Source organism: Salarias fasciatus (genome assembly GCF_902148845.1).
Source record: "Salarias fasciatus chromosome 7 unlocalized genomic scaffold, fSalaFa1.1 super_scaffold_4, whole genome shotgun sequence".
NCBI lineage: Eukaryota > Metazoa > Chordata > Actinopteri > Blenniiformes > Blenniidae > Salarias > Salarias fasciatus.
In genome coordinates, this window is record NW_021941229.1 from 4536580 (window position 1) to 4563175 (window position 26596).

Sequence of the window (26596 nt, forward strand, 5' to 3'; positions counted from 1 at the left end):
TTATTTGAACTTATAGAGCACACGGTGAAAAAAAACTTTGCAATTTCATTAAAGGATAGCTGGAAAGAACATGTTTCCAATTCATCAGATTCTAATTCAACTCCACAAACTTTTAACTCAGCACTGCTCCGTCCATCCTTCTCCTGCACCACCTCAGATCGTGTTTATTCATCAGTTCTTCTGTCAGTCAGGGTTCAGAAGGTCATGCAGTCCTTCAGTTGAGCAGTAGATGGCGCTGCAGCTCAACATGCTGGACCAGTGGAAACCTTCATCTCTGTGGCCCACGACAGAACGGTGTCCTTATTTGTTGCACAGTTGGATTTTTTTTTTTTTTTTTTTTGCATTAAATATGGAAATATCCATGCGTAGAAAATGTATTGATTAGCCCAAGATTGATCCTTCTGCCAAAGCCACAGTCAGTGATGATGATTTGAGTTGATCGGTATCAGCAGGACATGTCAGACATGAATTCAGCTCTGTCGCAGTGGAACACCGGTCTGCAGTGAGCAGTGACAGACGGGGGAAGCAGGTCAACAGGAGGGGTTAAAGGACGGGCCTGGCGGGGCCTCCTGTCGGCCCCCGGCGGTCCGGGCCCCTCTAATGGCCCCGCTCGGCCCCGGGGGAGCCGGCTCTGAGGCTCAGCCTGATCCAGGTGGACGTGTTTGCTCGGCGGCGCCGTCCCCCCGGCGCCACGTCGAGGTCGTCCTGTCCGAGCGCTCTCGCCGCCCGGGGTCCGTCTGACCGCTCTCATTACACGGCACCTGGATGACCCGCCGCTCCCAGCATGCACTGCGGCTGGCCACGGCCGCGCGGCGCAGCACACACACACACAAACCAGGCTTTATTCAGGTTAATGAGGCTTTTGAGGAATTTTAGAGAAACCTTCACCACACAGCCCCCAAACACCCAGACTGGGTTATAAAAGTAATCCATTACTCTTCAGGAAGACGAGCTGAGAGAAGAATAACCCGAAGGAGGAGCGACGCTTCACCACGTGGGAGGACGAGGCCTCGTCGGAGAGCGTGAGCCACCCACGCCGTTCGAAGGTCCCTCGTCTCTCCCTCCATCAGATCACTTCCTTCTGCGGCGGATCTGATGAACGCGCTCGTCCTCTGACCCAGATAGAAGCAGCGCCGCTTCACTTCTCATCTCCTCAGTCCGGTCTGGGCTCCCGGATCCCAGCCTGCAGCTCCGGAGGGCTCCCAGTAAACGCCCGTTAATGACGCGGATGTATATAAATACCAACGTCGCAGATGCAGCCCGCGGCGCCTATCAGATCTATAACGGCGTCTGATCTCCGAGCCAATAATCTGCCTTTTCCTCAAAAACACTGGAAACGTGCCTCCGGGGGGGGGGGGGGAAGAGGAGCGAGGCAGCGCGGGGGAGGAAGGCGAGGGAGACAGAAGAAGAAAGAGATCAGAGGAGGATGGAAATCACTCGGTGATAATACCGCCGAGGAGCCGCCGAGCAAGGCACATAGCACGCTCTGCTGTGTCCCACTGGGAGGGGCACACGAGGAGACGTCTGCTCTTCATGCAGGGGGTGAACCGGGTTCGTCCACAGGACTCCAGGTCGGAAGTTCACTGCTCGTCTCAGAGCGTGAAGCATCAGAGAGAGGCTGCAGAGGAGGTTCAACGCTGCTGGAAGAGAGAGAATCAGGCCTCGAAAACCCCGTCCTGAACACAACCCGCTGCTTTTCTTCATGTTGTTTCACTCTTCTGCCGGGAAGAGGCGTCTCCTCAAACCCCAGGCCCTCATTTCCAACATCATGTCACTAAATATGCCCACTTCTCTGATAAAATCTAAACCTCCGATGAACCTCAATGTTTTCTACTGACATCAGACCGGTTAGAGATTATTCCAGATTATTTATAAACTGGGAGACGTCTTCTGACGGCAGTGCAAACCGCTGCTGCACCGTGCCACACACAGACAGGCTGTACAGTAGCAGCTTGTTGTTTGTTTGTTCAGCCTCAGAATCAGTTTGGTTTTACAGGCTTTTTGTCTCCAGACCGACTTCAGAATCCAGATTCTGTTCATCTAAACGAATGACTTCATACACACACACACAGACACACACACAGAGACACACACACAGACACACACACACGCGCGCGCGCGCGCTGGTGTATTTATCGGCTCGGCAAACAGAAACTTGTTATTGTGTCTCGGCGTCAGCATGACGCACACCGGGGTGGAGGCCCGCTGACATCACTCCTCAGGGGTTAAAGGGCGTCGCTGTGACACACGGTAACCATGGCGACGTGTGCGAGCGCGTGAGCGCGAGGTGTGTTTTGGTTTTGAGTCACGTCTGACGGTTTAATTCCCGCCTCACGACATGAGAAAGTTTGTCTAGTGAGTTTCAAACGGCCGGCTCAGAGTTCTCCCCCCGCAGCTCGGATCTCGGTTCTGCAGGTTCTGCTCGTGGAAAAGAACCTGCAGGAACCAGGAAATCCTGGCCGCTGGCCTGGGAATCAAACAGGGAGTCAACGGTTCCCAACCCGTGGTTCAGAGGCGCTGAAAAGACTCTTGGATGTTAGCAGCTTCAAATGTGCTGAAAGTTTCTCCTACGGTTTGTTTGCTGTTTGAAAGTTTGTGATGAAGCCACACGCACACACACACACACACACACACACACACACACAGACGCGGGGACAGTGTGTTTTTGTTGGGGATTTGTCGGCTTTGCGTGGGGAGCGGTAATCTGCCGCAGACTGCAGGTGCGAGCAGGTGAGCGCTGTAATCTGCAGCTGCAGGCGGCTTGGCCCTGTTTACCACGCCACATCACTCCGCCGCTCGCCGTGTGATCCTAATGCGCGCGCTCCGCCGCGCGTTCCGCGCACAGACACGAGCGTTCCCCGTCTTGAAACGAGGCGGCTCACATCTCGCCGGATTTAAAAAGTCGATGTCAGATTTGTGTGTGGTTGTAATTACAGGTTTTGTTTTGGTGTTTTGTTTGTAAAGTTTAATCTACTCACTTCATGACTTTATCAAAGACTGAGATGACATGATTTTATTTTTTTTTTATCAACTAAAACTTCATTAATAGGGATTGGATCAAGCAATCTGCTGGAAAAAGACACACTATGGACGCTCAGAACAGCAAGTGACCCTCTGAGGAGCTGATGGCGTTCAGAACCGTCTCATTGTGTTTCAGTCTGTAGATTTCATAAGTCGTGGACTCATAATTGCGGCCGCTGATGACTCTGAGCGGGGCTGTCGGTCTGCCGGTTAAATGACTCATCTCGGTGGTGTCAATGAGCAGCTGGTAGTTTTGGGCTTTTGGCCGGAGGTTTTTTTTCTCTCTAAATATCATTTTCAACCATGACTGACTCAGGACAACTCAGAGGAGTGTGAGCTGACCTCTGACCTTCGAGCACCAGCTCAATCAAACCAGCTCAATATTAAAAACATGCAGTTTATTCCTAAGCTGACAGATAGAAATAGAGATGTCCTGGTCAAATCATGTTCAACAGCTCTTTGAGTTACGATAAGAGGAATAAAAGTGTAAAATCATCCATCGGACCGCTGCAGAGGAGGGAAGCTGGTTTGGATTGTGACCTCTGAAGATGAAACATGTGAGGCGTTATTATTTTTAGACAAGCCGCGACCACAACTCTGGATGGAATTAGTTTATGGCTCCATGAATGTGCATTCCCCCCCCCCCCATCACTGCACACACACACACACACACACACACACGCTCGCACACACCGCTGGCCTCGTCCTGAACGTGCTCTGATCAGATCTGATCAGTTTCCGCTCAGCTTGCTCTCCCACAGCGTGAACACAAAGAGGCAGCAGCATAAATTTCCTCCTCCTGTTTTTCTCTGTAATTTCTGCAGCCGGGCAGCTGCAGCAGCCGCAGGGCTTTTTTTTTTTTCCTCCAGCCGTCCGTCTGACTGTCTGACTGCTTCGGCTTTACAGGTCGAAGGAGAACATCAGGGAGGGTCGTCACTAAATAACATGTCAGCGACACATTAATAACACGTTAATAACATTAATAACACTTTGTATAAAAGCTGCAGATTGTTTCTGTGCAGATTGTCCAGATCCTGTAGCGTACTGGTTAATGATAGTTAACTGCTGAAGATGGTTCACAGCGACATTCAGCTCTGTGGAACACAGAAACACTGGAACGGTGTTTTAGAATCTTTCTGCATGGATCAAAGAATTAAAAAGGACTGATCTGCTTTCAAGTTGCAGTGTTGAATCTGATTCTCCGACAACCGAACACATATGTAGATTTAGATGTTAAACACATCCATCACATATGCTGTTAAATAAATGGAGTGGATCTTTGGAGTCAAACGTTAGTGAGCTACACTTTAGGTTTTTCAGCTCGTGAAATCCAGAGTGGTGTGCCCCAAGGCTCAGCCTCAGGCCCATTTCCTTTTAACTTGCCTGTGTTGGACACAGTATTGATTTTCACAGCGATGCTGATGACATACAGCTGTACAATTCCATGACTCCTGAAGACATTTGACCAATTGACGACTTTATAAATTGTATTTAAATCAATAATGGCAGAACTAAAGTTTTAGTTTTAGTTATCATTCCAAAGACGAGAGAGAAACATTAGTTAAAATTACAGCTTTTCATTGAAAATATCAGAACGTGAACATCACTTTTGACTCTCAGGTTAGTTTTATTCCACATGTAAAGTATATTTTATCATCTTAGCAATATATCCACTGATTGATATTGATGCATGCCTTCGTCTCAAGTTGGATTGACTTCTGTCGTGCTGAAGCACTTTGTGATGCTTTTTTGGATTAAAAGTGAGATATAAATAAAGTTTCCCTTGATTTTTATTTTTAATGTGATCTCAGCTGGACCTGGACCCGAAATGACCTGTAAACAATAACGGCAGCTGCAAATGTGTTTTAGTGTGAAGAACCAAAAGATGAACAAGCAAGAAGTGTAAGAATGCAGGTTCTGATGAGTCTGGGAAGCAGTTCCTTCACGATCAGCAGCTTCTCTAATTTAGCATTTTGCTCTTTGAGGGTTTTGTCCTGTATTTTTTTTAAGTGGGGAAAAAAATAAGCCTTTAGAAAAGCATGGTTTCAAAAAAGCCCTTAAGTTGTAGGTTTTAAATAAAATAACTATAAAAAAAACAGTCTTTCCTGGTGTAAAATACAATAAAATGTATGAAAACAGAAAATTCTGCTTTGTTCCTGTTCCACTGCGAACATTTCATTTATGATATTTCAAATTATTCAGTTCAATTCAATTATATGATTCAGCCTCAAATGTCACTTGAATCACAGCAAAAATTAATTCAAAGTTTCTTCAGAAGTCCATCTTTTTTTTTTTCAAATGTTCTGCAAAGGTTAAGCTGAAGACGGATGAAGTCCAGCCTGCAGATAAAGACGTGAATGAACCACTGAAAGAATGCACACATTTTTTAATTCGTTTTCTGAGCCGCCTCGTTCTTTTCAGGGTCACTGAACCCAATCGCCCTTTCACAGGGGGCGAGGCCAGCACCGTGGACAGTTCACCAGTTCACCACCACGCACGCTCACGTTCACACCGAGGGGCAAATGAGAGTCACCAATTAACCCGATATGCATCTTTTTAGGACAGTGGCAGGAAGTCGGAGTACCCGGAGGGAGAACATGCAAACACACAAGGAAAGGCCCTTGAGCCCTGGCCGGTACTTGAACCCAGGACTCTCTGGCTGTGAGGCAGAGTACTTATCACTGTTCCATAATACAGACATGAACACACACATAAACACTCTACATTCATCTACATAAATGATGAAACTCAGCTGCCTGCAGACATGCATGCTCAAATATCTTTTCAAATCATTCTCTTTTGTTTTTTTTTCTGCTGGAACTAACTTCAGAGAAAGAAGCTCTTGGTAAAAAGATGCTGCTGAAAACTTTTACTCCCACAAGAAGTTTGTTGCCGGGAAATGATGTGGTTTGTTGGTAAAAGTTGAGATTCCCAAAGTATTTTACTATGTTTGAATTTAGAATTTGTGTCTTCAAAGGTGATTTTCAGATTATTTCTGTACAAACTGCTTGTTTTGAGCATCCTGTGTCTTTCTGATCAGTCTTATCAATCACTGTTTTAATAGTTAGCGTTGAACAAGTCTTTCCTCTCTGGATTGATCCTGTTTCAGAGACATGAACTTGTCTCTTGTTTCTGCCGGCTGGTTTCCTCCCAGTGGCCCGATGGTGCAGTGGCTCGGTGGTGTTTGGTGGTTCATCAGTTCTGTGGGTTGGTGGTTGGATGGCCCGGTGGTTTTGTGGTTTTGTGATTTGGTGGATGAGAGACTCAGTGGTCGGGATGGTGGATGTTTGGGTGGATCAGCGGGTCAGTAGACCAGTGTTTGATTTGCTCGGTGGTTGGGTGGTTTTTGTGATCAGTTGGTTGAAAGTTTCAGTGGATCGGTGGATAGATGGTTTGGTGGTTTGGTGGATCAGTGAATCGGTGGTTTGGTGGTTCGGTGCCGTGCCCCGTGTCCCCGGGGCCGCATGCTTGCTCCACACCAGAGTTCCCAGCCGGTGTTTGTGTGCACGGTGTGGATTTATTTAGTGTCTGCAGATTGATCACACTGGTTTGTGTTTAACCTACTTAGGCAGAGAGCGAGCGCGCTAAGCTGAGCCCCCTGCAGGATTTAACATTTCCAACTGTCAGGACGAATTAACCGGCACTAATACCACTTTCATCCCTCGCTGGGCTCCTTCAGTGGAGTGACTCACGGCTCTGTAACGCCGAGCAGGATGCTGGAGCGTCTCTGAGAGTGATTCTTTTAAACATCCATGCTGATTAGACTCTGATCTGCTCCCGGGGGCTTCGCGGAGAGGAAACTGCATTTGGGTTTGATTTGTAAAACAATTATTTGGGAAAAAGAAATATTATTAGCTTGAACTTTCCAAACCGCATGTTTGTAATTACAAAACGGGATCAAAACACGCAGCACAACCAAGATCCCACAAAAGTTCAGTGAAGTTCAAATTAGATAAAAGGCAGAAAAATACATCTTAGAGAAACCGTGGACCGTGAAATGTTTTATCTCAGAGGCAGCTAGAACAGAAACCCAACATCATCCAGGCAATGCTGAATAACTTGAATAGATTTGAAAAACAGAGCATCGCAGTGGAAGAGCCTCATAAAAGAACCATGTTGAGGAAGATACAGTCTTATAGAACTTAGAGTCAGTTGTTACTTCGACTCAGTCATGTTTTATTGGTATCGCTATGTGGCGCTGCTCCTCCTGTTAAACAAGAGTTCAGTCAAATAGTAACCGATTCAGACGACGCTAAAAGTCACATTAAGAGCAGAGAACAATGGAAGAAGTTGATTAGTTCCTTATTTCCTAACAGAAATAAATGTTTTACTGCTAAAAACAGCTTACATATCAGTGATTACAGCCTGATTGGAGAGTGTGTGCTCGTCTTTATGATCACTGACGAGATTTCCAGGACAAAACTCACGAGGCTTTAGATCTCTGAATTTGCAAAGATGGCCACACACGGAGGAAGACGACTTGTTTATCCTGGATTAGAAACGCAGAGGTATTTACTCTCACATCAGGGCGCTGGACCTGCAGAGCGGCGCACAGAAGGAGGGAAAACAGCGAACGATACGTACTGCAAACGAAATGTTACTGTCTGCATCTGAACGTTCCAGCAGAGAACAGAACAAAGCTTTCCCACCGGCTCCACCTCATCAACTCCACCAAACAGCCTTTCTCAGGCTTTTAAATGCGCTGGATCAGGTGCACGATTTTGAAGCTGACATTTTTTTTTGCAGACATTAGCGGGACTGACTTCTGATTTCCTCTCATGGGGATGGTCTGGCTGGTCTCTGTTCAAATGCTCCATAATAATCTCAGAAAGGCTCATTTTCCAGCGACGGCACAAGATGTTCTGAAATCTATTTAAGCCATTAGATTGCTCTTGTTTTTTTTAATATTAAAAACACATTTTCTGCCGGAAGGTGAAACAAAAGGACGTTTTGCTTCCTAAATTACAGATGAAAACTCAGTTTTTCATTGACGGAAGTCAGAGGAAGTCTGAGCTCCTCGCAGACTGAAGACAGGCGAGACATGAAGGACAGAATCAAACCCTGTACCGGATAGTTTAATTACACACGGCGCTCTCTGCACCAGCACAAGACACTTCATTTTCTTCAACATTCAAATAAGCTCCTCTCTTCTAGATCCAAGAAAAAAAAAAAAAAAAAAAACCCACCACCTCCATGAATTATAGATGAGCATGAAGAGGATTAATTATAGCGCGGTAAAACCTGTGGCTAATGTGCTGCGTTCAGACCGACACTAATGCTAATGACAAAGACGGGACGCTCATATCTGCTCCTGGGAGGACCGCCTGGCGTCCGCCTGCTGCTCTGCAGCCCGGACCGCCACCCGCCGTCCCCGGGCCGGTCCTCAGACCAGCTTCCTGTCAGGACTCACTCCTCCGCCGGCGCTGGTGGTGTGTTTCTGTATCGTAGTAAAACCTCCAAGATGAGCGAAACCTCTTCGTTCTTTGTTAATGAATTTATTTTACTCGCATTTACACCCAGAACTGTGTTTTACAGTGTGGAACAAAGCCAGGATGTGTGATTATCCTGCAAAACACACCAGCCTACATTCAGCACTCCGTGTGTGTGTGTGTGTGTGTGTGTGTGTGTGTGTGTGTGTGTGTGTGTGTGTGTGTTCTTCACAGCAATGTGTGTCGATGCGTTCAGACAGCTGCCTTTACCTCGCGGCTACAATGGTCGATGCCTGCAGACACAAACACACACACACACACACACTACACACACACACACACACACACACACACACACACACACACACACACAGAAGCATATTAAATCTCCTTACTGGTTTAATGAGGTTTAATGAATGCAGAATATTTTGACTGGTTCATTTATTTTGGTAAATCCGTTTCCTTCCCTCAGTGTTTGTTGCTCTCTGCGTCTCCGAGTCGTTCCTTCAGTCTGTAACTGATTTTATGAAGTTACAGAAAATACAGTGTTGTGAAAACATGAAGGATTTTGTTCTTCCTGTTTCTCTTCTGTCTTTCCAGAGAACCAGGTTCATTTGACCGCATGATAACTGAGAAATGTGCTTTACACGTTCGAAGATGGTATTTTTCAATAGAAGGTGGCATATCCAGAAAATAATAGCAAATTATAACCTTTAATAATGTCTGTGCAAAGTTTTCAGCAGTTTCCTACAATATTTCAATATTAGAATGATTCAATTTATTCTATAAGTGTGAAGGGAAGGACTGAATTCTCCTTTTTGAGTTGATAGGAGTGAAGTTGTCATGCCCCGTACCCCTCCAGCCTTGTGGGGGCGCTCTGGACTGGTTTTGGTTTTGTTTTCCCCATTTTTACATGTCCTGTCTCTCCTGCTTGTCTGTTCCTCATGTTCGCCTGGTCTCCATCCTCGTTAGCGCCCTAATGTGCCTCACCTGTGTCCACCTTATTTAAAGCCCGTAGCCCTCACTTGTCCTTGTCGGTTCGTTGTGTGTGTCGTCCGCGTGTTCCATGTCCCTGCCTGCACCTCAGCTCTCGTGCCTGTATCTGGAACCCTTCAATAAACCACCTGAACACTGCCTGCGCCTGGGTCCTTCCACCCCGCACCCGTGACAGAACGAACCGACCACGTCTGGACCCAGCAGGCAGTAAGTCCTACCCCCCGGATCCTCTGCCTCTGGCCGCCACCAGCGCAGCTCGCGCCCCCGGACCGTCTGCCTCTGGCCGCCGCCGGCGCAGCTCGCGCCCCCGGATGGTCTGCCTCTGGCCGCCGCCGGCGCAGCTCGCGCCCCCCGGATTGTCTGCCTCTGGCCGCCGCCGGCGCAGCTCGCGCCCCCGGATTGTCTGCCTCGGGCCGCCGCCGGCGCAGCTCGCGCCCCCAGATAGTCTGCCTGTGGCAGCTGCCAGCAAAGCTGCTTGCCCCCGGACTATGTGCCTATGGCCCCCCGCCGGCGATAGAAGCCCGCGCCCCTCCAGGGCGTGTGCCGGCAAGGCTGCTCGCCCCTGCGATAGAAGCCCGCGCCCACTGGGCGTGTGCCGGCGAGGCTGCTCGCCCCCGGACCGTGTGCCTATGGCCCCCCCGCTGGCGAAAGAAGCTCGCCCCCCCCATCGTGTGCCGCCATGCAGTCCCGACCCATCCTGTTCCTGTTTGCTGCCGGCGTTCCTGTTCCTGTTTGCTGCCGGCGTTCCTGTTTGCTGCCGGCGACCCGTCCTGGCTGAAGAGGTGCAGCCCTGGTTCCTGTCCCGTCCCGTCCTGTCTGCTGAGGTGCAGCCCCGTCCTGTTCCTGTCCGTCCTGTCTGCTGAGGTGCAGCCCCGACCCATCCTGTTCCTGACCGTACTGGCTGCCGAGGAGCGCAGCACACCCAGTTCCGTGCTGGCTGCCGAGGAGCGCAGCACACCCAGTTCCGTGCTGGCTGCCGAGGAGCGCAGCACACCCAGTTCCGTGCTGGCTGCCGAGGAGCGCAGCACACCCAGTTCCGTGCTGGCTGCCGAGGAGCGCAGCACACCCAGTTCCGTGCTGGCTGCCGAGGAGCGCAGCACACCCAGTTCCGTGCTGGCTGCCGAGGAGCGCAGCACACCCAGTTCCAGTCCGAGTCTTGTCCCCGTTCCAGTCCGAGTCTTGTCCCCGTTCCAGTCCGAGTCTTGTCCCCGTTCCAGTCCGAGTCTTGTCCCCGTTCCAGTCCGAGTCTTGTCCCCGTTCCAGTCCGAGTCTTGTCCCCGTTCCAGTCCGAGTCTTGTCCCCGTTCCAGTCCGAGTCTTGTCCCCGTTCCAGTCCGAGTCTTGTCCCCGTTCCAGTCCGAGTCTTGTCCCCATTCCGGGCCTGCCCTCCTCTGCCTTGTGCGCCAGGAGGCGCACATGGAGAGGGGGGTACTGTCATGCCCCGTACCCCTCCAGCCTTGTGGGGGCGCTCTGGACTGGTTTTGGTTTTGTTTTCCCCATTTTTACATGTCCTGTCTCTCCTGCTTGTCTGTTCCTCATGTTCGCCTGGTCTCCATCCTCGTTAGCGCCCTAATGTGCCTCACCTGTGTCCACCTTATTTAAAGCCCGTAGCCCTCACTTGTCCTTGTCGGTTCGTTGTGTGTGTCGTCCGCGTGTTCCATGTCCCTGCCTGCACCTCAGCTCTCGTGCCTGTATCTGGAACCCTTCAATAAACCACCTGAACACTGCCTGCGCCTGGGTCCTTCCACCCCGCACCCGTGACAGAAGTGTATGGCCTGTTGTCATCGACTCCTTCCTTGTTTATGTCCGATGCTGCTAAAAGCTCCGCTGTGCGGGATAAAAGCAGGTCCTGAGTTATCAGCAGCGACGGCGGTCTTCGGTGGGATGAAATCACCACAACATCCATCACCCCGCCTGCACCCTCTGAACCTCCTGCTCCATGAATCCAACCGGCAGGTGAGCTTTAAATCACCACACACACACACACGCACGCACACACACACTGCTGCTTTAAACCCAGGGGACATGAAGGATGGATCCAGGAATAATCCATTCATCCTCCTTCCACTCCGATTCATTCGGCTTTGTAACTTATTATTCACAACTCAAGTAACCTCGTCTTTATTAAGTGAACAGTCTGGATTTCCGTCCTCAGACCAGCAGCCAGACCATCGCAGGTGAGTCCACCTGAGGTGAGCTCTGTAAACGAGAAGTCGCTTTACATCTCATTAGCATTCCCAGAGGACCCCGGGAGGCGCTCTCCGCTCAACACCAGTACCCGGCTTTTTGGGAACAGACTGTCTCATGAGTGCTGGAGGCCGGAGGTCAGAGCTAAAACTAGACCGGAGCTCTGCGCAGTTTAATCCGCGCTGACGGCCCGGCAGCCGATCCTGCTCCTCCCGACTGGAGAACGAGCCGCTCTCGTTATGCGGGGAGAATAAAAAAGACCAAGCGCCTGCAGGAGGTCATGCATTTGGATGGAGAGAGGCTGAGGAGGAGGAGGAGGATGAAGACTGACATCCTGACCCGCTGTGTCAGAGCCAGGCCTCCAGACTCCTCTTGTCCGGTAGAAACTCCAGACCGGAGAGAACGACTCGGCGCTGCAGTCTGGGTGTGACGGCGTCGCTGCTGACTGGTTTTCTTGCACCTTTTAACGTCGTTTTACTGAACAAATCCACTCGATGCACCTGGACTCTCCCCTACTACCTGCAGGTTTTCACTCCAACCAGAATCCAAACTTTAGCTGTGACTTTACAAAACATCTCTGCACTCCGGATGGGATTTCTAAAAGTAGAACCGGACCCTGCTCCAGGTAACGGCAGTGTTGAACGAATGAATCAGACTCATTTGAATATGTTTCGCACCCTTGAGGCTGAGGAATTGATTAGCTGGTCTGAACTTTTACACTCATTTAAAAACACCGGAAGCCACTTTGGCGTGGAAGATCAGCAACCATGAAAACAAAAATCTTTAATCTTCCAAAGCAATAGATGGTCATATCTGCTCATTTCTGATTATTTACTTTCTCCTTTTGGAGTCGTTTGAGTTATTCTCTGAATATTTAACATCAAAATCATGGGACATCGTGATAATACTGACCTGCTGTGTGTTGTTACCGTCTGTCTACACTTCTGACCACCTTTTAAAGCCGCTACACATCTTTTCCCGCCTCCGTGGATCTTCGTGATGGTCGTCCCGTCGTGTTTTGATCAATAAATCATGGCGGGACTGATTCAGAGTCTCTCTATCAGAAGAAGAAAACAGGCATCGGTACACGAGGCCAGCAGGGGTCCTTGGAGACGTCGTCATTACGGTCTGGAGGTAAACGAGTTTGCGTTTTGAGATGATTAATTCTAATGTGAGCGTTTCTCCTGAAACCTCCCTGAGATCCGTCGGAAAATCAGAAGATGAAGGAAAAAAGCTGCGAGAAAGAGTCAGATTCTCACTTTACTGACATTTAAATCAGGTACATCACACACACACACACACACACACACACACACACACACACACACACACACGCCGTGTACTTGGCGGTTCATGGTGAGTCAGCGTGTCTGTGGGCGGAGCATCTGAGTCACCCTCAAACAACTACGGAGCCAATAATACACTCCTCCATCCATCGCTCCATCCATCCCTCCATCCTGCACACCTCCGTCATCCCTCCATCGGCTCCAGGACCAAACTCAGGATAAAAATGAATCTCTTCAGTCTTTCGGGCGGTGTTTTCCTCCTCAGATCCTCCGTTTGTCGGTTTTCAGCAAAAAAAACAAAAAAACAAAAAAAAAGAAGAAATAAAAAAAAAAGTTGTTTGTGTCGAGTCAACAAACACGGTGGTTACATAACTGGAATTCAGTTTTCTAACAGAACTATCGCTCCTATGCCACGCCGGTCCTCACTGATATACAAATTCATCCATTCATCTGACCGGGGGATGATTGGTAATCATGTGGCAGAGGCCAGTTGAACCGGTTGGTCTGAGAAGGAAGTGGACCGGTTTTCAAACTGCTGCCGAAGAAGCTCATTTTCTGTCGGAGGAGGATTTTATTCTTCTTCAGAGGACAGATGAGTTTCACAATCTCCTCTGGTTCTGTTTCCTGCCTCTGTTTGTGTTTCTGCAAAAGTTTCACCATAGCAACGTCAAGCTCAAGCGTCCGTGGTGTGTGTGTGTGTGTGTGTGTGTGTGTGTGTGTGTGTGTCCTCTGTGTCCTTGCTTGAATCTCTGTGCAATCCGAAGATCTTTGGGTTTACTACACTTGTGGACCCCGACCTGCACCGGGGGAGTGGACTTGAGGACCGACGAGGCCTCCAGGCTGAGTTCAGGGTTCGACACTCGAGTGAAAGGCCTGAGAAATGTGTGTGTTGAGGCTCCGCACGCGACGAGAGAAACTGTGTGTGTGGTTATGTAACACGGAGGAGGAAAGAGGCAGGGTGAAGGAGAGAGACACTGACCAATCAGAGGACTCTCAGAGGAACCCCGGGGTCATGACGGAGTAACCCCGGGGTTTTCTGACGCCTCTTCTCCACCAAACTGGTTCCAGTTCTAGTTGGGAGCCAGAGCCTGGGTTGGCACCAGTTCTTCGTGTTTCTACCACCCACAGAAAGCCCAGAATCCAGGTTTCTTAACCCAGTTCTTAGGCACCATTTTCTGGATCAGAATGAATTTTGGACTTTCTCAACATGGATGCTAAAGTCTTGTTTCCACTGTTTGGCACGGAACGGTACAGGGAAGCAGAGCCAGACCTGTCTCCACCACTGTATGGTTAAAATGTGGCATAATGACATTTCAAAAAACTGACTTAACAAAAAAAACTTGCTCAAAGCGTTGTAGGTAGGCCAACGTAAGAGAGTTTATACATCCGATGAGGTTTAAATATGGCGGGCTTTTCAAAAGTGACAATAATCACCGACCAGTCAGCAAACAGCAGAGTTGTAGCTCCTCCTTATGGAACACTTACCGATGTGCTCGGTACCGCAACGGAGGGTGTCGAGGCCAAACCTGTGCTTGAAGCTCCAGAGGCGCTGACACGCCAACACCCTTCATGGCCTGAATGAGGTAACTCAGGCGATCGCTTGCCAGTTAAAGATACGTCCATTTATTCCCCTCAAAACAAACTCCAAACCAAACACATGGACCGGCTCCCATAATGGTCTAAACCGTTGTGCTAACAGGCTCCTACGGAGGGGCTACAAAAATTGAAGATGGGTACGGTACTTTGCCCGCTATCCACAACTTGGAAACACCAAAAACCTGAACCGTTCGGTGATACCGTGGCTCGCAGACGTAGCACCGGGTTCTTCTTGGTAGATGAGAGGAATCAGCCATCTCAAGGTCATCTCACAAGGGCGCTGCAGGAGGAAACGTATGGATTGAAGTTTGAGGTGTTTCATGGTGGATTTTGACCCGACTGGACTTCGGCGTTTTGTGTATCTAAGTCTTCATTACAGAAATTGCCTCCCATTTTGGCCCCGACGGTAACAAACCGTCAGGATCGCCCGGGTTTCTGCCTGTCATGAACCCTCCTGTTCATGGTATCACAGCACTGCGGTTAATTACCATCACGCTGACATTTCCCAGAGTGCCTCCTCGGCTGCCGGCTGGAGGCTCGGGAGCTCCCGGAGCCGCCGGATCCTCAGGTGCTGATGTGATGCGAGCTGACGGAGGAGGCGAGGCGCACTCGCCCTGCCGTCAGTCAGCTGTCACACGCTCGCATCTCCCGTCCCCGGCCGATCCTGCCCGACGTCCACCATCTTGTATCGTTTGTCCCCCTGAGACTCGCTCACATCAAGGAAACCACCGTCACCTCAGACTGACGGGGGCTCCCCCTCCGGGGCCGGGGGCGGGGCTAATGCCGGACCTCATGAATATTCATCTGACTGACTGTGACTTCCCTCCAGGTGAGAGGGACTGGTGTCTTCAGCCTTTTGACCTCCGATTATGAAGCTGAAACAATCTGATTTACATGTATGAGCTCTTCTCTTCTCTTTCAAACACCCTCCTTTTGAAAATCCAAACACTCCTGGGTCATTCAGACGAGATGTGAACAGGATAACAACACCGATGATTGTCTAAATGTCTGTTTCGGTGTAAGAACTCAGAAACTATTCACTTTTTTCACAATACAAAATACAGCAAATTCAAGAAAAGCAGAATTTCAGCATATTCACACTAGAGTAGGGGTAGATTTCACATTTGCAGCGACATCAAGATCAATAAGAGGTCAACATGTGATGACAGTAAAACAGTGTGTAGTCCAGTTCAGCCCCATTTGGTTTTATTTATACAGTCTAAAATGATCACATGACTCAGCTCAGAGTACGTCAGGGTGACCTTACCTCACTCTTCCAAAAAAACCCTAAATGTAAATGCTTGAAGGAAATGACATGCCCAAAGACGAATTACAGCGGAGTTTTGAAGAAAGAAGCAGTTGTTTCCTTCAGAGGCGGACGCTGAGAAGTCGGTCTGTGACTCCAGAGGTTTTATGTCCTTGGACAGCTTCCATACTCTGTGTGGATAAAAGGATCAGAATTTTATTTAAAACGCTGCAGAGGTGAAAGGAGCCAGATTGGACCTCAGACTTCACACAGCAGTCGACAGCCAGCTAAAATAAGACGTGTGGAAGAAAAACGCAGCTGAAGACCTGCCGCACACACACACGCACACACGCACACACGCGCACACACACACACACACACACACACACACACACACACACACACACACACACACACACACACACACACACACACACACACACACATCAGCTTAAATGGGATGAATTAAAAGATGAAGTTTGAAAAGTCGCCTCTGTTTGATTAAAACTCCTCTTGGTTTTTAACCAAAAAGGAAAAAAAAAAAGGCAGGAGGCTGCAGTGAGCGTTGGACTGAGGCTTTCTGAGGCAGAAAACATGTAAAAGTACAATAACAGGCAGTGACGCTCACTGTCAACACTCATTTATTCACAAACGTCTTTATTTTTAACAAACACAACCATCGGAGAGCAGAAACACACCGATCCGATACTGAGTGTGTGTGTGTGTGTGTGTGTGTGTGTGTGTGTGTGTGTGTGTGTGTGTGTGTGTGTGTGTGTGTGTGTGTGTGTGTGTGTGCTGAGGTGTGGGTGGAGGGGGTATTAGTCACCAGAAATGGCACAGAGCCTCTCTCTCTCCTTCTCTCAGTAAGTGGGTCACTCCATCTGGAGCAGAATATGGAAAAACAGCAATACAACAGTCTCTACCGAACAGCTATACGCACACACACACACACACACACACACACGCACGCACGCACGCACGCACACAACGGCTTGTCTTTCACAGTTTATCTTGGATTTTTTCACTTAAAAACCGGTGATCTGAAGTGATCAATACCTCTTTTAATGCACATGAATTTGTTTCTTTGGGTTTTAATTCAGGGTGTTACTCTGAGGAGGATTTAAAATATTTATTTATGGACTCTGAGCAAGTTCAGATTCTCCACTTCTAAGTTTTGTTGAGAACTGCTCTGACATGTTGAACTTGTTAGTTTTTTTTGCAGAGGTCTGTCCACTCTCAAACTGTCTACAAATCCAGATCATTTATTGCTCTGATAACTCTCCAGAGCCAGGCTGACTTTGAATGAACTCTGAAAAACAAGCGTGCGCACGTGTGTGTGTGTGTGTGTGTGTGTGTGTGTGTGTGTGTGTGTGTGTGTGTGTGTGTTGCTGACAGCAGTGTAACTGTGTCATTGTCGGATTTCCATAAAGACTGTCATTAACGAACGTGACTCAGTCCGGCGTCGTCCTCAAGAACAGCAGCCGCAAAATCTGTGAGAGGTGAGTCTGTGGAGAGCCTCGTGATGAGGTCTGATGGTTGAAATGCCGTCGCCGGACTCGTGCTCAGGCCCGGGAGCTCCTCTGGACTCACGCCGACACCCTTCGGCGTCGTGTCGGCGTCTCATTAGCTTCACCGTCGCTGCTCCCCTCTCTGATCGAACACCGGCCTTCACGCTGTCATCTGGGAAACAGCGAGTCAGCCGAGGCGAGGAGGCCTGATGGGGATGTATCGACTGAGCGACTGGCGGTAATCGGCGAGGATGAGGATGGTGATCTTCCTCCTCGTGGTGAACAAGGAGTGTGAAGACTGTGCTGCCGTGATTCACCCGGAGAGAGAAATCACTTCATCCTCGTGACTCACGCAGGAGTCCAACAAGTAGAACCCTCGGGGGATGAAGAGACGGCCAGAAGCAAGCGGACGTCCACGCTCTGGTTCCCCAGAGGCTCTGAACTCCGCAGGCACAGGGAGAACATGCAAACACAACACAGAAGGGACCCGAGCCCCGAAGAGGCTCCTGGTTAGAAAATAACACCAAACTTCAGCGAAGCGACTCCGTGTGAACTTCAGCTGACCTTTGCTAAGCAGCAGTGAACACACTCCTTCAGAAACCACAACACCCCCAGAAAACCTCATCCAGGTCCCACGAGAAACAGATTTCATTTTCACAAGATGAGAATCTCATGCACAAAGGAAAATTGGCATCTTTTTGTTCTCTAACATGATTCCAAATAAATCTATATATGATAGAATTAACACTGTCAGAGTAATCATGATTAATTAATGTAGGGAATTATTTTTTCTTAATCAAGATTAATAACATTATTAGGCTTAGGGCTTTTTTTCAATTTGAAAAATGTATTTTTAAGGTAGATATTGTATTAAGATGGCACTTTATTTTGAAAGAAAATCAGACAAGGTCAAAAAGGAGATTCTGCTCTGTGTTTGATTCCCGATCGAGACGCTCTGGTCAGAAATCAGTCGCTGCCGAAACTTCAACAACCACTTTAAATTCATCCGAAGAGCTTAATGCTTCATGTTATGGACTAAAAACTGCCTTCAAATGCAAAGCAACACTATTTTAATAAAAGCAATTCAAAGTGTGATTAGTCGTGATTGAAAAAAATGTTTCGACAGCCCAAAACAAAATTAATAAAATTTATATATAATTTCGTATCAATTATGCAAAAATAATTCAAAACTGAACATTTTTAGACAAATTCAAGACTTTGGATGGTATCAAAATATCACTATAACTAACTGACTTACTGGAGAATCGCTAAGATGATCAACAGGATCACTAAATGCTGCTTTTCTGTTACTTTAAAATGTGACGTGAGTAAAAATGAGACGGAGAAAGTCAGAAGAGAGGCGGTTTGAGCGTCACCACTGGTATATTTACAGAAACACGTGAACACAGCAGAACAGCGTGAAGGAAATCAACAAAAGACCCTCGTCATAAATAAAGGAACAGAGTAAACAAACACACCAAGTCTGAACATCAACTTTTCTACATTTGTACAAAAATAGACTCAGCGAAGACTTTGTAAGCCTCGTTCAGCTTCAAAAAAATAAATATTTGTTTGACACAACACGCTTGAAAAGTTCTTTTTGTTTCGCTCAAACTGCAACAACTTTTCTTTTTTTATTTTAATCTCTAGTGTTTCAGTCAGAAGCTGAATGCAGTAAAATACCCTGAAACTGAAAATCAGCACGCTGAACTATCCGTGGAGGTGATCCTCCTCTGTATAGAAAAGTCTAAAAACGTGAGCAGAAACAGGATGCGACGGTTTTACGTGGTTCATAAAACAGGGGTGTCAAACATATGGCCCGAGGGCCACGACAGGCCCGCCACGGGGTCGTAATCCGGCCCGCGGGGTGATTTGATGGTGTCGTCCTGACCTGGATCTCCTCTCATCGTCCTGCTCATTTCAGCCACAGCAGCAGGTTTATAAGGTTCCCCAGGACCGAGGAGGGCTGAGGAGAGACTCAGAGACCAGCGGGACTCGTCCATGAACCCCGTCCCAGCAGACCTCCGCCTCCTCCTCCATCAGCGCTCACCTTCACGCCTGTACACTTAAATTTACACTCGATCTGCACATTTCCAGTTCTTGCTGTCCTCAGACATGAATTCAGTTCGTCACATCCTCACATCAGAAACCCGATCTTGACTGGAAGAGGCTAAAATATTCACAAGAAGCAGAAACAGGTTTCTCATTCTGGCTTTTAGAAATGTGAAATCGGCAAAAACAAGAGTTTTGTGCTGTGAAAGTCGCCGCCCAGGTAATCGAATACAAACGTTCAGAATTTCATCGGCTTTTCTCGCTTTCGGCAATTTGAACCTTTTCTGGCAGTAATGGACTTTTTACAACCGCGGCACATTATGAAGGAATAACAACGGCATCAATACATTTTCTGCACAGGAATGCGTTTAACAAGTATTTCAGAAAAGATATTAAATTAACCTTATGTAAAAATAACAAACAACAAATTGATTTTTTTGTATCCTCATCAAAGTTGAATCATATTTCTGATATTTTCAATAAAACAGTCAGTGCGACACTCAGACTCTGAAAGAATAAATTAAATCTTTCTCAAGTGTTTGAATTGTTTCTCCCTTTATAAAAAAAAAAAAACACCACGGAGTGATTAAAACCTCTTCTTTGTATGAAAATAATAAAGAGCAGGAGCAAAATGTCGTCTTTTTTTCTTTTTAAACAAACTGAGCTTCAGTAACATCCCTGAAAGAGGAGAAGAGTCATAAAAACATGGACATTTAACACTGCAACAAATCTCAAATACTGTTGCCAAAGGTGTAATCAGCAAAGCAGAATCACACAAAGAGAAACTTCAATCAAAGAAAAGTCAAGAGGTTCGATGATCAGTGATCTGATTACTGAACACATTACGGCTGAGACCTCTCCGGTGACGCGCTCACTGGATCTGGAAGAAAAAGTTAAATTACCTCCTTCGAAATGCCAAACCGTCTCAGTCCTGACGTGGAAACAGTCGCCACTTTCAGAGTGTTTCACTAATGTGTTCTGACTGAGGAGCGACAAGCTCAAATCTGATGATCACTTTAAAAGACGGCTGATTTAGAATCGAAGGAAAAACATCCGAGTCTGAAAACTTTCTCCTCAGTTTCTGGAACAACGGCGATCAAGTTGAAAGAGAAGAAAATCTTTTGTCCCAAAGAAACTCACAGAAAGGTGTCCTTCCCTGTTGAATGATTGTGTCGGAGACGGCGGAGCGATTCTGTTCCTGAAGTTCCGGTGAGATCCGGACAGAAAACTTGCTCCCGCCGGAGGCCTTCGCTCCGTCGGCCCCGCGCCCCGGTAAGCCCCGCCCCCTTCCCGGCGGTGTCGATTGCCGGGGACTGGTTGAAGGTCCACCGGTCCCGTCCAGGAGTCCGTCGGCCCCTCGGCCGGCTGCGTCGCCTCATCTCGCCTCGCTTCGCCCCCAACTCAGCAGCTGGAGTCCTCGCCGCCTCCTCCCCCGGACTTGCCGGCGCCGGCGGAGCTGACGGTGATCTGGCAGCCGTTGGTGACGTGACTCATGACCTTCTGCTTGAGCTGGGCGACCTGCTCCCGCAGCATGGCGGCGGTGGAGGCCAGGTCCGAGTTCTGGCTCTTGAGGACCTTCACCTTCTCCTCCAGCCGGGAGATCCGCTCCAGCTTCCGCTTGCGGCACTTCGACGCGGCGATCCGATTGCGCAGCTTCTTGCGCTCCGCTTTGATTCTCTCCTGCGTCTCCAGGTCGATGGGGGAGAGCGAGGGCGGGGAGGTGGGGTCGCCGGGCGGGTGGGGCACCTCGGGGACGGTCTGCGGGGCGTCCAGGGTTCGGGGGTGGGAGTGAGGGGCTCCTCCGCCGCCGTGCCCCGACCCTCCGCCGTAGGCCATCTGCCCCCCGGAGTACGGCATCTGGCCCGGGTTGTAGCTGCCCAGGTTGGTGTAGACGGGCATGTCCCCGCCGGACATCAGGTTCCTCTGGTAGGACGCCTGCAGGGAGACGCCAGAGGACGACGGCGGGGACATGGGCCCCCCGCCCACCAGCTGGTTCTGCTTGTGGAGGTCCGCCAGAGCCTTGACGAAGCCGTCGGCGAAGCCCTCCTGCTCGTTGGTGGCCTGGGCCCGGTAGATGAAGGGGTTGGCGGAGCCGGGCACCGGGCTGGTGGTGACCAGGCCCTGGTTGGACTGGATGATCAGGTGCTCCAGGTCGGGGGACGCCAGCTTCAGCAGGTTCATGTCCGCGGAGGACGCGGCGGAAGACACGGCGGAGGACGCCATCAGGGAGCCGTTTCCCCCCAGCCCCAGGTTGGGGTTCCCACCCCGGCCTCCCGTCACGCCGCCACCGGAGAAGTGATGGCTGCCCGCCATGGCCATGGCCTTCTTGCTCATCAGCATCTTGTTGGCCGGGTAGCGCTCGTACTCGGCGATCTGACTGAAGCCGGGGACGGCCGGCGAGTCGTCGTGGTAGAACGGAGTCTCCATCTTTCCTGTCATTGACGAAGAGGAGCCTCAGAGGAAATCTTCATAATCAGATTAACCCGAATATCAGGGCGGATTGAAATGTTCCACTGACGTTAACGGCCGGGGGATGAAGCTCCTGCAGGGAAACAGACAGTCTGTGAGACGAGAAGGGGGGAAACAGTCCTGCAGCCTCACAGGTTTGCTCTGGAATCAGCCTGCTGACGGCTGCTCGGCTCCAAGAGATCATTAAAGGTCATGAAAGGTTTACTTCACACGGTCGACAACGGTATTTACCTCAGAGTCTTTATTACCCCAAAACAAGCCAATCTAGCCTGGATAACCTGAAATGATCAACATGTGCTGTCATATTGAATTCATTTATTGATTAATTTAAAGCAAAACATGTTCAGTTTTCTTGTAAACTGGTAAAGAAATATATTTATTCAGTGTTTCTGACCACAGCTGTCACTGCATTTAGGCTGAAAATATGCAAACGCGTGTGTATAGGAAGAGTTGAAATATTGATAGACGTAGAGTGCTGAGTGCGTTCAGAGATGTGTTTGAATTCAAAGTGAAACAGCCTCCGTCCTTCTCTCCAGGTGCAAGCGGCGTTTGAAGGAGCTCCTGACGCGTTTCAGAGATCAGCTCAGATTTTAGGTGGATGAAGACTGAGTCACGTCCTTCAGTCTGTTCACATAATCCAGACAGACTCCTCGAGAAATCAGAGCTCACTCTGCCTCTTCCCTCACACACATCCAGCTCAGCTATTTATCTTTAATATCATCATTTCAGCTTTTGAACGTCATTTAAAGACTAGACTGTGACTGGAGCGAGGCTGGAGCCCATTCGAACGGCCGAGTGGTCGCCACACCAAAATATTCAACCACAGTCCACCTGTGGAAACACCGGCGCTCGTCTCACTGCAGGCCGACTCACTGGCTCTGCAAGCAGGACAGACCGAAAGAGGTCTGAGACAGAAAACACGCTCAGCATGACGCAGCCAGGTTCCTTCAACACAACACACTCCAGGCTGGTGGGGGAAAAACAAGGCCACCAAAAAGAGAGCAAATGAGGACATTTTTTCCAGATTCTGGGATTTAAATCAGAATTAAATATATAAATGTTCCCTCTTCCATAATAAGAGCGGTGTGTTAATCTAATGGTGGTGCTTTAATGGACCAAACAGCACAAAATTACTTTTAAAGGAACTTAAAAAAAAAGGTTAAAAGGAGCTACTTTTAGGTTAATTCAGTAATTTTTCCTGACTTTTTGAAAACGCAGCTACTGCGCATCTGCACAACACAGCCGTAGTAAACAGTAGCTCTGCACATGCTCAGTAGACAGACAATAAGAACCACGTTTTCCTCCAGAGCATCATGACTCTGGCAGTTTCAGATTCGACAGTCACTGTAAAAACATTCCAACTTGGTCGTCTGTCCATACGAATGTCCGCTTTCTCCCATTGTTCATGCTTGAAAAGAAAATGCAAAACCAAAGAATTTTAACTTGAAACATGATGTAAACAGTGCTCAAAGTTCTTCTTTCAGTCACATCCACAAGTATTAAAGTCTGATCAATAGAAGACTCTGTTCTCATTAGAATATATTAATTGAATGGAACTTTAACAACACAGTTATCCAGCAGTGGAAGTGTCCCACAGGAAGCTTAAGCTGCAAATAAATACTCATATTTAGTTGGTCCTCTGAAGAGGTCGAATGTGTTTTAAGCTGGTTTTGATGCAGTTGAGTCCTCAGTGTCACACTGGGCTCTGAGAGGAACCTGCATGATACTGGAAAATATCAGGACTTTGTGGATTTCTCTAATCTGAACAACTACATACAATGCCATTAAAGTCTTCGTGTTGAAAGAAAATCAAGTTTAAGAATATCAGAGAGGTTTTAATTTACTATATTCTTGACATTTCGGCTACAGATTTCAGTGGCAGATTGACAGCTGTCCCGCAAGTTTAGGTCAATACACTAGAATTAAATGAAGCAACAATACAATATCAGTATAAAACAAATAATGATGATACTAAAGATCAGAAGTGACCTCCTGCTCCTAAACAAACACTTCCTCTATACAGCACTTACTTCCTGTTTCAGTTTGAATTTGTTTATTTGTTTAGTTGCTTTAAATTTTCCAAAGAGAGTAAAATCCTCTGACAGTGTTTCTCTTCAGGCTGATGTTGGTTAGAGGCTGAATTGTCTTCTTAAGGCAAACTTTAATGGCTCTGGAGTAAATAAAGCAGACACAATAGAAAATCTGACTTTTGCTCTGGACTGGCACAGACACACCAGTCCCGTGTTTCAGCAGGAGCAGGATATAACAGAGTAAAAGCATAAATACCAGCTTCTGGTGTATTAAAATTAAAAAAAACAGGACTGTCTGCACAAACTGAGTACTGGTGTATGTAAATATTCTGATGTTTATACTGTAAGTCTGGTGTTTCATTCCAACCCAGAAGACTGAAACAAGAAAATCTAAAGGAGAAGTCAGAGCAGAGCAGCCGGAATCACTGGAAGAAAAAAGAAAACTGTTTCTGAACTGCAGTTTAGTGAAACAGCAGCACTGGAATAATGAACAGAAGCTTCGGGTTGACACCACGTGACCTGTTTGACCCCTCAAACATCCATCATCCATCCCTCCATCCATCCATCAAGTAACAGGTGTGATGATCAGAGGTCAGGTTGCTCTCAGGCGCCCTCTGGTGGACACAGCAGGTACTGACAGTCCGGCGCCACGACCGCTTCCAATAATAATTACTCTATAGAAAACTTATTAATTAATAATATGAGTCGATTTTGATTAAAACGGTAGCCTCCTCTTTATAATTTGTGTTGATATTCACATCGAGAAAGCTGCGGGTTTGTGTTTGTGTGTGTGCGGGTGTGTGTTTTAGCAGATGAATGTTTAATTTCGTTGAAATTATTATGAACCAGATGAAGGGATACACTGTGGAGTCGCAATGAGATAAATCCTTTTAAAACTCCTGTTAAAACACTGAGCAGATTAGTATGATCCAATACAACATAATCTAACGCAGCATTTATTCTTCCTTTATTCAGGAATATTTCGATATTAAGGGTAAAATGACCGTGTGAAGAATCATCATATCTCCTGTTGGACAGCGGGGAGTGTGAAGTTCCCGGAGCAGCCGAGAAGAGAGCGACACACTCGATCATTGAGACAGAAACACACCGACACACACACACGGATCGATGGAAAAAGATATCGATAGAGGAGCACAGCACTGACCCACACACAGAGGAGAAACACCGAGCAGAGCCAGATTAGATTATAGATTATAGATTATACTCACAGAGAAAGGAGAGATGCTGCTGAGGGAGGGAGATCTGAAACAGACTGAGTCAGAGGGAGAGAGAGAGAGAGAGAGAGAGAGAGAGAGAGAGAGAGAGAGAGAGAGAGAGAGAGAGAGAGAGATGGACTGGGAGAGAGAGGAGGGGGGAGAGAGAGAGATGGACTGGGAGAGAGAGGAGGGAGAGAGAGAGGGAGAGAGAGGGGGAGTTGTTTCACTTACAGCAGTTTTCCACTTTGAACCGTCCCCTCAGTGAGTGACACTGTCGGTCACATTCATCCGTTCACGCACACATTCACACAGCAGTGGAAGCAGCTGCAGGGCGGTTCGTCCATTAGCAGCAGTCTGAAGTTCACTGACTGAGGTTACAGGGTGTTTTCAATTCAGAATTGGTTTATTCTGAATGAAGAAATTTACAATTATATTCACGCGCCTGGGTTTACATGGGAAAAACGAAGGATTAAAATCCTCTCTCGCGCCGGGGTCTGCGAAGCGTTCTGATTGGACAGTGGGTGGCTGTGACGTACTGACGTCTCCCGGAAGTAAACAGCTTTTTTTTCTCGTCTTTCTTTCTCGATTAACTTTAACGCTACAGCTTTGAAAATGTACGCGTTGTTAAAGCCCATCCATCCGCTCGTTTCATTATATCCATTTTTTTTAAACTTCCGTTAAATAAATCGTCTCCATACCAGTCGAAAAGCGGACAGCGGGCCGCCGTCTTGGAATATTGCGTCATCACGGCGGAGCATGCGCAGAACTACCAGAATGAAGTCGCGCCTAATTAGCACATAATTCCGATTCCAAAAGAGAATTAACTGGCCGGTCTATTCGGATTCAAATTTAATTCTGAATAAAGTTTTCATGCGTTTACATTAGGTTTTATTTGAACTTATAGAAGAATAAAAAGTACCATGGAGTGTCTTGCTCAAGGACACTTCAACACGAGGAGAGATGGATGTTTGTGTGAGATGTTTAGAAGTCGCCTCCCTCTGATGGAGTGTGTGAGGTTCTCATTGTACCTCTCCCTTTTACAGCAGGTGTCTTCCACAGGGCAATCAGTGTGTGTCCACTGAAATGAAAACGCAAAAACAATGACCTTTCACTGGACAGATCATCCTGACGTATGTCGTTTACTTTACACGGTGCACTAATAGGACTATTTCTTGCAGCCACCTCCAGTTCTGACTCAAAGATTCCACAAATTGATGTTGTCTTGCCAGGAAAAAAAAATTAAGTCAAGTTATGCTTTAAAAAAAAACTCAAATCAATCACCTGCCCAGCAGGAAGAGAGGGAAACAGTGAGACAGTGAGAGTGGAACTCTTGGTGATTACAGTGAAAGTGGCTTCCCTGGAGGCGGGGATCCGCTGGAATGTAAGAAGACCAAGTCACACATCTGAAAGTTATCAGCCAGCATGACGTGATCCCAATCGGTGGAAATGACATAAGACTGAGACAGGAGGGAGCAGCTCCGAGCTCCGTATTTACCATGACTTCAAGTCTCAAGCATTCAAACACAGAGAGACTCGTTTTGTCGCCTCATGAAGGAAAAA

The 26596-nt window shown here is 47.9% G+C and overlaps 1 protein-coding gene and 1 long non-coding RNA gene across 2 annotated transcripts; both read right to left on the reverse strand.

Annotated features, from left to right (window-relative positions):
• Positions 1-100: 100 nt before the first annotated feature.
• LOC115382986 (uncharacterized) lies at positions 101-19713 on the reverse strand. The gene is made up of 3 exons (XR_003930607.1): positions 18764-19713; positions 15244-15249; positions 101-116 (listed from the first exon to the last, which is right to left on the reverse strand). It is a non-coding gene; the product is annotated as an uncharacterized LOC115382986 (long non-coding RNA).
• A 1008-nt stretch (positions 19714-20721) lies between these two features.
• june (JunE proto-oncogene, AP-1 transcription factor subunit) lies at positions 20722-25064 on the reverse strand. Its single transcript, XM_030084981.1, has 2 exons — positions 25049-25064; positions 20722-21862 (listed from the first exon to the last, which is right to left on the reverse strand). The coding sequence occupies exon 2, from the start codon at positions 21757-21759 to the stop codon at positions 20722-20724; it is 1038 nt and encodes a 345-aa protein (XP_029940841.1). The 5' UTR covers positions 21760-21862; positions 25049-25064.
• Positions 25065-26596: the final 1532 nt, after the last annotated feature.

Bases quoted from the DNA above. Each gene is read 5' to 3' on its own strand.
- june (XM_030084981.1), bottom strand. From the start codon at position 21,759: ATGACAGGAAAGATGGAGACTCCGTTCTACCACGACGACTCGCCGGCC.